The sequence below is a fragment of the Podarcis gaigeae genome (genome assembly GCF_964106915.1).
Source record: "Podarcis gaigeae genome assembly, chromosome: 1".
Classification (NCBI taxonomy): domain Eukaryota; kingdom Metazoa; phylum Chordata; class Lepidosauria; order Squamata; family Lacertidae; genus Podarcis; species Podarcis gaigeae.
The window spans coordinates 93,683,219-93,696,112 of NC_139678.1; the positions used below are offsets into that span (position 1 = coordinate 93,683,219).

General features: G+C 40.8%; 1 protein-coding gene across 5 annotated transcripts; it reads right to left on the minus strand.

The window, feature by feature from the left end:
• Window positions 1-118: 118 nt before the first annotated feature.
• On the minus strand, window positions 119-11,793 carry FAIM (Fas apoptotic inhibitory molecule). 5 transcript variants are annotated; one of them, XM_083715033.1, is made up of 5 exons: window positions 11,654-11,793; window positions 5,837-5,960; window positions 3,405-3,633; window positions 1,473-1,522; window positions 119-572 (listed from the first exon to the last, which is right to left on the minus strand). In XM_083715033.1, exons 2-5 carry the CDS (start codon window positions 5,945-5,947, stop codon window positions 426-428), a joined length of 537 nt encoding a protein of 178 aa, XP_083571159.1. In that variant the 5' UTR covers window positions 5,948-5,960; window positions 11,654-11,793; the 3' UTR covers window positions 119-425. The 5 variants fall into 5 exon arrangements, with proteins under 5 accessions (XP_083571159.1, XP_083571157.1, XP_083571158.1 ...); XM_083715031.1 differs by lacking the exon at window positions 11,654-11,793 and adding an exon at window positions 11,524-11,652; XM_083715032.1 differs by lacking the exon at window positions 11,654-11,793 and adding an exon at window positions 10,748-11,512.
• Window positions 11,794-12,894: the final 1,101 nt, after the last annotated feature.

A 12,894-nucleotide genomic window follows, 5' to 3' on the forward strand; every position in this document is an offset into this window, starting at 1 on the left:
GCAAAGTTGTAAAAAGGCTTACTGAAAGAAAACACTTCATTAGTTATACATTCCAGTTTTCTGAGGACGCAACACACTTATTTTAAAGAGGATATAAAAAGAATATGACATTCTAACATTTAAATGAACAAATTTCACTACTGTGTTTTATTCTGCACTTATTAAAATTTTCCATGTAAACAATTTCTACATTGGTCAAAGTTCCTCTTTAGTGTTCTAATATATAAATTCTTTTTACAAAAAAGACATCATATTCTCATTTGGTCCTTCAATAAATTTCATATACAGCAGCTAGAAAATAAGAACAGCACAAACTGAATATACCATGAAGTATATATTAAAGTATATATTAAAGTAATCAAGTACCACAGCAATTGAAAATCCCTGATCTTTGTATCTGCAATAGTCAGAATAATGGAAAGCGATTACAAAGGTGCTGTGATTTCTTCATCGTCTACAACAAGCATATGAAGAATTCCTTCTCTTCTTTTCCCACTGCTGACAGCTTTAATGCAACAGTTATGCTTTCCAATACTGAAATGTGTTTCTGTCCCATCATCTACAAATTCTCCCTGGTACAAAAAAGGAAAAATAAATGTTGAACAGGTGATCAAATGTATTCAAATACTCTAATTGTTCATTAACCACCAAAAGATTGTTCTAAAAGTAAGGGTGGCTAACCTGTAACCCTCCAGATGTTACTGAATTACAACTCCCATACAGCTCCCTGATCAATGCCCAGGTGAGCTGAGGTTGATGGGAATTGTAGTTCAGCTCCATCAGGAGGGCCACAGGTTCTGATACATAGGCAAACATATTCAAAATCATCACAATGCACTTCATAGAGCAGCACCGAGCTTAGACTGTCATGAAATTGGTTAGATTTTAAAGGTTACATTGCTGACCAATGCTCTGTTCCCAAGTTTTATAAATTCCAAAGTGAATGAACTGTTTAATTTTTCCATTTCCTATGGAGGAAATTTATCACACACTGGTGGCCTAATGTGTAGTCTATGTCACAAAGACAAGATAATAAATTTTTCCTATGTTTGAATAACACTTCAAAACACTTAAATACCATTCTATAAGTGAGTAGCTTTTAAAATCGTTCCCTCATTTAAAAGTCTTTCAGTCAACCCTGGAATGGACTCCTTGGGAAGATGATGGACTATCCTTCCTTAGAGGTTTTTAAACAGAGTCTGGATGGCCATTTGTTCTGGATGTTTTAGCTGAGATTTCTGCACAGGAGGGGGTTGAAGTAGCTGAGCCTGAGGTCCCTTCCAACTCTACAATTATATGAAAGAAGGAACTGGTCAAGTGTACATTTCCTTGCTTTTAGGGGTATTTAAACCAAGTTCAAATTTTTCACTTATGGAGGGGGTGCGGATAACATTGAATATGCATCTCTTAATTGTAACTTTAGTCCATTTTAATTTAAAATTTTTCATTTTAGAATATCTATGATTACATACCGCCGTTTCCACTTTTTTACCATTGCACCAGACATCCATTGTGTCTTTTTCTGTTAAAACAAATAAAAGGACTGTCACTTAATCATAACATTTTCTTATATTAAAAACTATTTACTATAACGTATGCATGTCAGATATGTCCAGACCAAGGCTTCCCATTTTGTATCTTATATTTAATTTTGATTTAAGGCTTGTCCACAATTTCAGCCATTATTTAGCTATGAATTCATTTCTTCTCCATTCAAATTAGACCACAGTAATCCACACCTGCATGTATTTGAATCTGTATATGAGGAGCAACTTTGGTCTTTCCCTTTCATCCCAGTAGGCATTCTCTTTAGTGTTTTTGTTCCAGCCTTCCAGCTTGTTGATTTTATTATGCTGCATACATCTTTTATTTTTTTAAATCACCACCCAGGAAGTGTCCAAAAGCACAAAGACAGGCGATTTTAAATTCTCAACACACTCTTTCTTGCTGTTCCATGCCTGTGTCTTGTGAAAATCCAATCTTATCCACTGAACTGAACCACAGTTAAGCAAAATCTCCCTTGAGATTTTCTGTGCATAGCTGATTCAATGGGTAACATCAGATTTTTGCAAGGCACAACTGTGGGACAATGATAAAAACTCTCAGTTGCAGGGGAACCAATTAGTACACAATATGATCAAAGTACAGGTGAAGCAAAAGTGTGGATGAGCCCAAATCAAGTGTAGTTTTGCACCTTAGCTAGAGTGATGAAGACAATGCTTTGTACAGCCACAGTCCAAGCCAGTAAGATTCTGATAACATGAGGTTTTTCTTCCTAATTGACATGTTGGAGCCTAACAAGGGGTGTGTTAATCTACCTATGGGGTTGCCACCAACTAATCTCACCTCAGTGTGTTTTGTAAAGAGAAAATATGGGATGTAATGTTCAGGGTTCTCATAGTGCTTGTAGGGGGCAGGGAAATACAGGTGTGAGGGTGTCATTTTTTTCTTCTACCAGAGCATGGGTTAGTAGCATTCCCAGATCTCTGTAAATGCTAGCTATGCCCTTGAACAGGTTAGATGGTGCAGAGCATACTTTAAAGAGAGTTAAGAATATTGAGACAAGCATTGGGGCTTGTGTGCTCTCCCTTCTCCTGATGTTGCATGGCAGGAAGAATTATTATTTTTTAAATATATGTTTACTGGCTTTTGAGAAATAAAGAAGTAAAAAGTCAATAAGATTTCCAAATTAATCAAAGGGGGGGAGTAACTGTAACCATAACTGTGATTGAGTATATAATCTTCTTCATCTTCAGTACGCATTAAGAAATAAATATGGAACAATGGGTCAGAGTTTAAATCAGTTGGTTGGGGAAGGAGAGAACTTTGAAAGTACAGTGGTACCTTGGGTTACATACGCTTCAGGTTACAGACTCCACTAACCCAGAAATAGTGCTTCAGGTTAAGAACTTTGCTTCAGGATGAGAACAGAAATTGTGCTCCGGCAGCACGGCAGCAGCAGGAGGCCCCATTAACTAAAGTGGTGCTTCAGGTTAAGAAAAGTTTCAGGTTAAGTACGGACCTCCGGAACAAATTAAGTACTTAACCCGAGGTACCACTGTAATCCAATTTAGCATAACATGCAAATGTCATCCAGTGCCACTAATAAACAAGCCAATGGTAAAATGATCACTAACTCAGATTACTAAAACATACTGAAGTGTTCATATTTTTTTTCCATATCAAAAAGGCCCTTCACTAATTCCCAGGAGGTTCTAATGATACTCAGAGCTCTCCAGGATCAGGCTCCAATGAGATATTTGTTTTATAGTTTGTTTCAAATAAAGGAGTCACAACAAAAATCAGTGCTCTTGGAACGGCACCACAGCATGACTAAACAAAATATATGGGAATATATGGGACCATACAAAAGGCAAACATGGAACTATGTAAGAATAACCTACCTAATACAACCCTGTAATCTGTACAATCCAAGTGTAATATCCAAGTACTTGTTGTTTTTGACCTGTTCTCCATGTATTTTGTGAGGCTCTTGCCATTAATTTCCAAGGTATATTCATACGCAAAGCCACTAACAGCATCAATGTTAATAGTAGCCTTTGTTTTAGATGTTCCGACAGTAAATGTCTCTTTCCCCACTAATTTGAACATCCATTCTTTTCTCATTATTTCCTGAAGAGAAAAAAATAGCACTGATGTCAACATATATATTTGCTTCAGTACTGAAAAAAGGAAACATCACATAGCTTTCTGTTTGTTTACATCATAAAAAGAAAGCTTGATCTCAAGTACACATTTCAGTTTAATAAAAGTGTTACATTACAAGGGAAGGTAATACAACAGAGCAACTGGATGAGGTATTTTGACACACACCAGGAAGTACCGTTTTGCTTTGTCCCCCCTGCCCCACCTTGGTTTTAATGTACAGTGGTACCTCGGGTTACCTACGCTTCAGGTTACATATGCTTCAGGTTACACACTCCGCTAACCCAGAAAGAGTGCTTCAAGGTTAAGAACTTTACTTCAGCATCAGAACAGCGGCAGCAGCAGGAGGCCCTATTAGCTAAAGTGGTGTTTCAGGTTAAGAACAGTTTCAGGTTAAGAACAGACCTCCAGAACGAATTAAGAACTTAACCCGAGGTACCATTGTATCTATGTGGGCATTTTTGTTTGCTTGTAAGCTGCTTTGGGTTGTCTTAGGCAAGATAAAAGCAACTAACAAATTTAATAAATAATAATCATTATTATTATCAATGCTAAAGGGACCTAATGCCAAAGCTAATTCACGGATGGCACCTAGCCCTTGTACACCTATATCACATTAATAGGGGCATGTTGCCCTACGTTTAGACAGAATGTCACTTAACACATTTATGGTGGGAATTCTCATGGGAAAAGAAGTGTTGGCAGGCAGTCTCTGGTATAAATGCAACAGGAGGCCAATATGGATTCAAGATTGGCCTTGCTGTCATTTATGGGGTAGAGAAAATTGCTGGTATAATAGTTCATCTCCTAATAGCGGCTTACAAAAAAACCTGCTCATTACTGGAAAAGCAAGGAGGATTTTGTGCTGGGGAGATGGTTTGATAAGCATTTGGCAGTTTGCAATGGCAGAAAAATTCACAGCAGAGGCAGATAGGGAAGGAAACTTTCCATGAGGACTGTCTCACCTATTGCTTAGAAATCATTTTTGAAAATTTTTTTAACCTGTGTTTGGATCTATACAGATTACAGAAAACATGTATATATGCAAGCAAAATGATACTGCAAAACCAGCTAAAGCAAAGTACATACATTGTACCACAGATCACTGCCCATCTCTTTTATTTTTTGGGTGTTGCTATTAAAATTTAAAGGGGGAAATGACTGCACTTTCAGACAAGTATGCATGGACTTTTACATACCAAGAGAACTATGGTGATAAGGCCTTAAGGCCTTTTTCCTTATGGTAGAAGTTTCACCATGATATTGTTTGGATTTTCAGCAAAGCCTAAGCTTTCTTTCTCATATCATATGGAAAACCACATCCTGGCAGAACAGATAGGCATGTGTCAGAGAACAGCTCTATTGCTGGAGCTCTGCATATACTTATTACTAGGGATATCACAGGAATAGGGGCATCCAGAAAGTCAAAGTCTCCTGCTCAGTTTCTGTTAGAAGAATCAAAGCAGGAAGCACAGCCCATGTTGAGTGGACGTCTTGTCCTGATTCTATATGTGAACATATCCATTCACCAGCTGCCCATCCCAGAGCAAAGATTTACATTAGGGGCCAAGCAAGATGGTAGCAGCAACTCCTTGGATTGGACAGACTTCCTTGCCTCTTCCCTCTTTCCCCATTGCTTGATTTTCTTCCCCAAATAAAAGAGACATAACCAGCATTTATGTTGCAATGCCTCCTTCTACTTCATATAATAAAAACTGAATGGAACTGCAACCCCCATAATTTTTGGCCACGGCTGGAGATTATATGAGTTGTAGTTCAATTTCCAGGATCTCTAACAGAAGGAAACATCACAGTACACTTCCATTTGTTCCGGGGGAAAAGCAAATGCAGAAGGAGGAAGAGCCCAGGAGTGTGAGGGGCTGTCCTTTCCAAGGAGCTAATGCACTATTGCTATCACTGCTAATATTTTAAGAAAAGTAGAATATCTTCTGCAGAAAAACCGAGTGCTTTTCCACTACATGTTTTAGATTTTAGACCAAGACTTTAAATCCACATTACAGATCAGTGACATACATTTAATCTAACAAACTTCACAGAAAATAACCTCTTAAGGACTATTGTTTGGTAAACCAGGTTAACTAGGTTTACTGATATAAAAAAACTCACTGTTTGTTTTTCATACTGTGTGCTTTTCATGTAAGAATCCTACCTTTCCATCCACATACACAACACGTTTTCCTGAGGTGGTCCCATGTTCAAATTCAATTTTGTGGATGCCATCACTTAAACCTACTTCCCAGATAGCCACTAGGTCCGTCATTCTGTCCAGGTAGCTGCAAGAATATATGTTTAAATACAACTGATTAATAAGTAGTCCACAATTCAGATACCCCCTTTAGGTATGTACAAAAATCTGCACATGTATACTCCATACCCCAAGCAGATCTTTATTCTTAAGTCTGCTTCTGAACAGCTTCCAAATATTGTCCTCAGGTTTTGTGAGACCTCTTTGGAAAGAGGGATACTAAAGGCTACATTCCACTTGCCCTTGAAAACCTATCAATTGGTGCCTTAATCCTGTAGTGTTGTTTTTATTTAGGTAGTCTTTACCTCCTCACCCAAATTCTAAGCTACAAGGAACACAACAATAATCAAATTATATTAGAAATGGAACAATACTCAGATCACAAGACAGCCTGAACTAATTTTTTTTTTGTGGGCATTTACTTCGACAAATACAAATAGGATTGGACCCTATTTTGGACCTTTGGACTCTAGAAAGGCTTTTGATCTAACACAGACATACACTAATAGGGGACATAAGGAGGCAATTTTGTTGATCATCCTCCAGCCTCCTGAAAACCAGCTCCTTAGAGTTGGATAACTCTCCAAAACAGTGTGCAAGGTGGCATGGTGGTTTGCAGGGGGAAATCAGAAACATTGTCTCCCCTCTTCCACTAGTAGACATCTCTACTGCATTAAAAGTCGAAGTGCATTGCACCCAAAACTATTTAAATAATGCTTTCCTTTATCAAATAGATCCCCTTAAATAAATCAACTTTTTGAACCGGCTCCAATTGTTATCTGTGTCACTGTAATCAAGGTTAGTAGTAAACCCAGAAATAGTGCTTTTTCATATTTTTTAAAATTATTTCATTTTATATGCATTATAAATATAACAGACAAAAATTTAAAAATGAAAAACAAAGTATAAAATAGGCATGTGGAATGAGTAAATTGTACTTGAGTTAAAATAGCTAAGTCCAAGTAAAGACTATCAACTTTATCAAATCATCAAGTATAATTCTAGATGAAATAGTGCTTTTTATAGTTTTCTTGGCCAGTATTTGCAACTTAAAATATAAAGAATGAAAGCACAGCTCAAGTTAAAATTCTGTTTGCATCTCAAATTACCGGTAACTCATCTTATATGCATATTACAGTAAGCCTACTACCGGTATTTAAACTATATAGATAGCACAAATCCTATCACTATTAACATCTGGGAAGGCTTTCCCAGACCTCTTACAGCACAGATTACTTTTTACCTTACATCATCTTCATAGTCAGTACTCTCATCACGGGATGCCATAGCAATCAAAACAGGCTTTAATCCATTTAGCAGCAAGAAAAGAAAAAGCAGAACAATAGCAGCAGCAAAGAGATGTTGAAAACTATAACTCCATGTTTATTAGGAAGAAATCCTTTCCCAGTTTTCATCTTGTTTAAACACTATGGTTAGGATTCTTATAGGATTAAACACTGTTAAATATAATGTAATAAATCGGTCCATCGTGGCAGTGCACAAAGTAGTGGCAAATATAAATCACTTAGATCTACAGGCTTATAAAGTACTAGATTGTTTTACTAGGGCTGTGTATGCAACACTTCTTTCTAGAATAACTGAAGACTGAGTAATTGCTTTTTCTATATAGTCTGCACACAGTCTAGATCTATTGGATATATTTTTGCTCCTGAAAAGTGCTAATTAAGAAACAGAATTCATACCAAAAATAATAAAAGATCATTGTAGATTGTTTCCGCATTATCCTGCAGTGTGACCAGTGAAAACAGATGTACATGGTCCTGACAATGGGAGGTGTACCCACACATGCCCAATACAGTGGTACCTCGGGTTACATATGCTTCGGGTTACATATGCTTCAGGTTACAGACTCCGCTAACCCAGAAATATTACCTTGGGTTAAGAACTTTGCTTCAGGATGAAAACAGAAATCATGCAGTGGCGACGCAGCGGCAGCAGGAGGCCCCATTAGCTAAAGCGGTGCTTCAGGTTGATAACAGTTTCAGGTTAAGAACAGACCTCTGGAACAAATTAAGTTCTTAACCCGAGGTACCACTGTAATCTTGTGAATAGGCATATACTGTGTAAAGATCACTATTAACATTTCATTCATCATTCACCCGAGACTTGTTCAGGGAAGAAAAAGTGTGAATAACCTAATCATGGGAAGAATCTTCTAATGCATAACAATAACCACACCCATTCTTGTGGATCACAAGATCTAGAATTGATCTATATTGAAAGCAACATGCTGAGGACCAGCATGAACAATTCAAGATTGAGAAAAGCCACATTTTTGTCCTACAAATGGATTAGCGTGTACACAGCTCAAGTTTTTATTTGCTAGTTATTCATAATGTTTCAAGTTACATCAGCTTTGCAACTATGTTATTGGCCCTCAATGACTTTTACAAACATACTGTCTAGACTCTAGACAGTTGTATTTTAACAATTTGGAGCAAAGAGATGGCCTGAAAGGACAGTTTTGCAAGAAGGTATCTACGCAACACAAACTACAAAGTGATGGCTATAAACAAACCTGAGTTACATCATTGCTCTGGATTGGGTTGACAGCTCTCCCAAGTGTTGAACATGTAGTGATAAGTGATGCTTTATATTGAGACTTAAAGGTAAAGGTAAAGGGACCCCTGACCATTAGGTCCAGTCGTGGCCAACTCTGGGGTTGTGGCGCTCATCTCGCTTTATTGGCCTAGGGAGCCAGTGTACAGCTTCTGGGTAATATGGCCAGCATGACTAAGTCACTTCTGGCGAACCAGAGCAGCGCACGGAAATGCCATTTACCTTCCTGCCGGAGCGGTACCTATTTATCTACTTGCACTTTGATGTGCTTTCGAACTGCTAGGTTGGCAGGAGCAGGGACTGAGCAACGGGCGCTCACCCCGTCGCGGGGATTCAAGCCACCAACCTTCTGATTGGCAAGTCCTAGGCTCTGTGGTTTAACCCACAGCACCACCCGCGTCCCATATTGAGACTTAACATAAATAACCCAGTATGGCCTATTGGACTGACACCAGGACTGACACCAGGACTTCTTTAGCCCTGGTATCAGGAGATGCCAGGAACCGAACTGGGACTTTTTGCAAACCCACTTTAAAACATGGCTTTGGGGTGGGGGGGACTGTGGCAATCTCAATTAGCTTTAAAGACAGGTTGCTTATTTGGAACATTATTTGAGAAGTCATCTATGCACATACACATATGGGATATCCACCTGCACAGAACAGCAAGCAATTAAACTCTTACCTGGAAGCTGCCAGACAACAATGGAGATATCAATAAAGCTAGGCAGGCAAGCAAGTGAAAACCTAGCAGCTACAGACTGATAAGAGTGCTGGAAAAATAGACCAGTGATGTCATAATGTCACCTGTGTGTGACTAGACACTGAAATCTAAGAATTAAAGAGAAATTCCGATTAAGCAAACTCCCTGTCAATCAAAACCACTGATACTGCTGCCTCATATTATTTTATCCTAACTGCGTTTCTCCATCTTTTGTTCCTGGAGGATAAAAAAGCAACTGGAGGATAAAAAAGCAACTATCCAGTATTACACTGTGTGAAATCAAGACTGAAGAGGAGACCCTGAAGAAAATCAGAGATAAAATGCCTACATTTTTAAAGAGCAATAATAAAATAGGAATAGGAGGAGGAGATAGGAGACAGAAGCAGTTATAGGGAAAAAAGAATGTAAAAAGAGGTAGGAGGAATGAATGTGAAGAGGGTACAAGTGAAGGAGATGGGTACAAGAAACAACTGGAGATGAGGAAAATACATTTGAGAAGCATGAGTGAGGAAAGAGGAAGGATATATATTATATATATGATCCTCTTCAGAGCCTTAGGATCAGCAAATGCTGCCTAAAATGTAGAGACTGTTTCACCAGGGTCAATGTCTCTACTTAGTGTGAGAAAAGCTGAACTATGAAACTCCCTGCTGCAATGATATTGATTAGACATCAATAGAAAATGTCAGTAATTGCCAGCTTATTGTGCCAATCTCTATCTCCATCCACTACAATTTTGTTTAATAGTTCTATTCTACACCATCACTGTTTGACTAGTGGATTTTAATATTTTCAGCCCTTTCAAGGAACCTCTGGATTATAATAAGTGCGGGAGAGCTGCTCACCAAGATATCCCAGGCTTTTAAAAAGAAAGCCGCAGCCCTTAAATTAGGCCTGGAAGCTCACAGGCAGCCCATGTGATTTGCCCAGAACCAACTGGAAGTGGTCCCACCTGCCAGCAATTCACACTGAGAAAGGCTGCAACAATCTATGCTCACTGCCATTTCTGAGCAGTCTTCAAGGAATGAGAGCACCAGGGACAAGAATATGCCAAAGAGAGTTGGGGGTGAGAACACACAGACCTGTTTTACACCATTATTTACGTCTGAGGACCGCTGGGAGGTGCATAGAGAGAAAAAATGCCATGGTGCATATGCCATAGCATATCCTGACTCCTTCATCTGCCCCAACTGCAGCAACTCTACAGCCACAGTAACTCTCCAAGCGTTTGACTTCACCCCCAAAGGCGCATTCTTCCATTGTCTCCAGAGGCAGACAGATGTTGCCAACAACAACATTCAAGGAATGAGGTGAGAAAACCCTGTCCATGCCACAAATTCAAATACCAAAAGCATGTGGAGAATATGTCTCAATCTACATTTATAGCATTCTAGATTCTTCAATGGAAGGGTCACCAGAGGTATCAGAAGAAGCATCACCAGGCTTTCTCTATGTGCTGCATTTGGTGGCTCAGGCCAAGTAAGGTTGGATGTATATCTAAGTGTGCATTACCTTTGCAAGAGGATGCTTCTTTATTCCTGGATTAATCTGAAATAACTAGGAGAGGTGGGTTCACCACCATTCATCCTTCCACTCACAGAGTAAAAGAAAAAAAAGTTGTTCGTAGTTTAGGGAAGGGTTGTTACAGTGGGTCAAGAGAGCCATGAATAGTGTTTGTGTCCTTGAACCCGCTTTCTAAGGGCAATGCAGTTTGTCTCTAGGGCATATGTGTACAAAGAGGAACAGAAATGGTCAGGTAATCCAGATTAACTCCCTGGTGCCTTTTTAAATCAGCAAATGGATGAATCACAGCCCCCCTCCCCTCTTTATAGTCGAAGCGAGAACTCCAGCCACAGGTAGTCGATGTGAGTAAGCAAGGGGTGGCGGTTGTTAATCCGGAGTAATAAAGGCAGAGCCAAACAAACGGTCTGCTGCTTTCAATGATTTTACACGGATTTATCTAGGCCGGGGAAGTTGAAAGATACATACAGTAAAGGGGTGGAGGAGGTGGGTAGATGGGCTGGAATTGAGGGGGCGAGGAAGAGACGGGCCAACCATCGTGTCGGCTGGTGACAGGGCCTCCCCCTTCCTCCCACCCCACGGAGTCATCCCGAAGGCGAGGCCTTTTTCCTGGGGACAGTGGCGAAGACCTGTATCTATGGGCGACGGGCCCGTAGCGCTACAAACAACTCCAACCCAGGCGAAGGAGGAGAAGGAGATAAAATGGCGGGGCGGGGCACGACGAGTTACAGCGACTCTGTCCTCCTCCCTCCCTCTCCCTCAGATACCTGCGCGGCTCTCCCAGACCGTTACTCCGCTCGCAACGGACTCTCCCTCCCAAAATGGCGGCCAAGCCTGGAGGAGGAGGAGAGGGAGAGGCCGCCCAGCGCCTCTTCCTTCCTCCACCCGGCAGCTCACCTGCTTTGCTTCGTCCCGCCTGTCCGTCAGCGGGCTGCTTCTTTCATCTCACACACACACCCCGCCCGCCCTGCCTCCGTGGAGCAGCTTCCCTTCTCTCGAGGGAGGCCTCCCTCTTCAGCGCCACCTCTGGAGGCGCCTCGGCTGCTCGCTGCCCAGTTCCTCCTCTTCTCCTCAGGCTCCCCAAAGCAACGCGGGCTGACTGTTCCCCGCCGCGCCACGCTTAAATTTCTTAAAGGATGCTGCTTCGTCGTTCTTCCTTCAGCGCCCCTTCACCTTTTCTTCCATCATTACTTTTCCTTACTCTTTTCCCATGAAGCAGCTGCAAGGCGGATAGGGCTTGTTCCTAAATCAGGATTTATAGTCCCTCTGGAGAAGGAAAAAACAGTAACAACCCAGTTCGGATTTATTTCAGAGGAACAGGCGTAGGCGGTTTTTCTTCCGTGCTGCCTGAGTTTTGCAGTACTTTTCTTTCTCTCGGATTGCTGGAAAGAGATCGTGTCGAATAGTCTAGAAATGGAATGTAATTCTTTCTAGGCAAGCAAGAGTTATCCTTATATGTTTGCTTATAGCAAAGAAATACAGGATGGCGGCTGCTATTGTATATTCTCATCTGGGAGAGTTTGCTACGTGCCCTAGCCATAGGTGTGGAAAATTCAAAAAGTCTTAAAAACCCAATCCTGTATATATTTTACTCAGAAGTAAATAAACCAGACTGCTTCCAATGGGATTTAATTCCCAGATTATAGTCGTTCATAACGACTACAGTCTTACTGTTCAGATTAATGTGAGAGCGATTTGCCTTTAAGGAACAGCAAAATCGAAACGATGTTGATCGGTGTCTTTTCCCTGTTAACCACCGAGCGCACCCATCGACGGAGCCCCAATAACATTGGAAGGGAACTAGCTTCCCGGCGGCTCATGACAGAATTCCCCACAGGTGCCCTTTTGTCCTCCACAATCTCCTTTGGTACTCGTATGAGAGGGGAAATGCAACAGGTGCAGCTTTCACTGCGTCGTAGAGTTGGAGGGAACCTCGATAGCCTCGATCTTTTTGCAGCCCCTTTGTCTGATCTGGTGCAAGAGCACCCACGACAGATGGCTGCCCTGAAGACAGGATAGTGAGCGAAAGCTTCACCTGTTGAGTAAGATGCACGGGGGGGGGGGGCAACTGCTAAAGACGTTGGAGCGCAACCAGCAAAATGGGCCATCTTGCTGTCAGAGAGAGAGAGGGTGTAGAA

Coding starts and splice junctions, on each gene's coding strand:
- FAIM (XM_083715030.1), bottom strand. CDS start 7,219: ATGGCATCCCGTGATGAGAGTACTGACTATGAAGATGATGTAAG. Junction 5,961..7,175: donor GACTATGAAGATGATGTAAG/GTAAAAAGTAAT, acceptor ATATTCTTGCAG/CTACCTGGACAGAATGACGG. Junction 573..1,472: donor GTAAAAAAGTGGAAACGGCG/GTATGTAATCAT, acceptor TTTTTGTACCAG/GGAGAATTTGTAGATGATGG.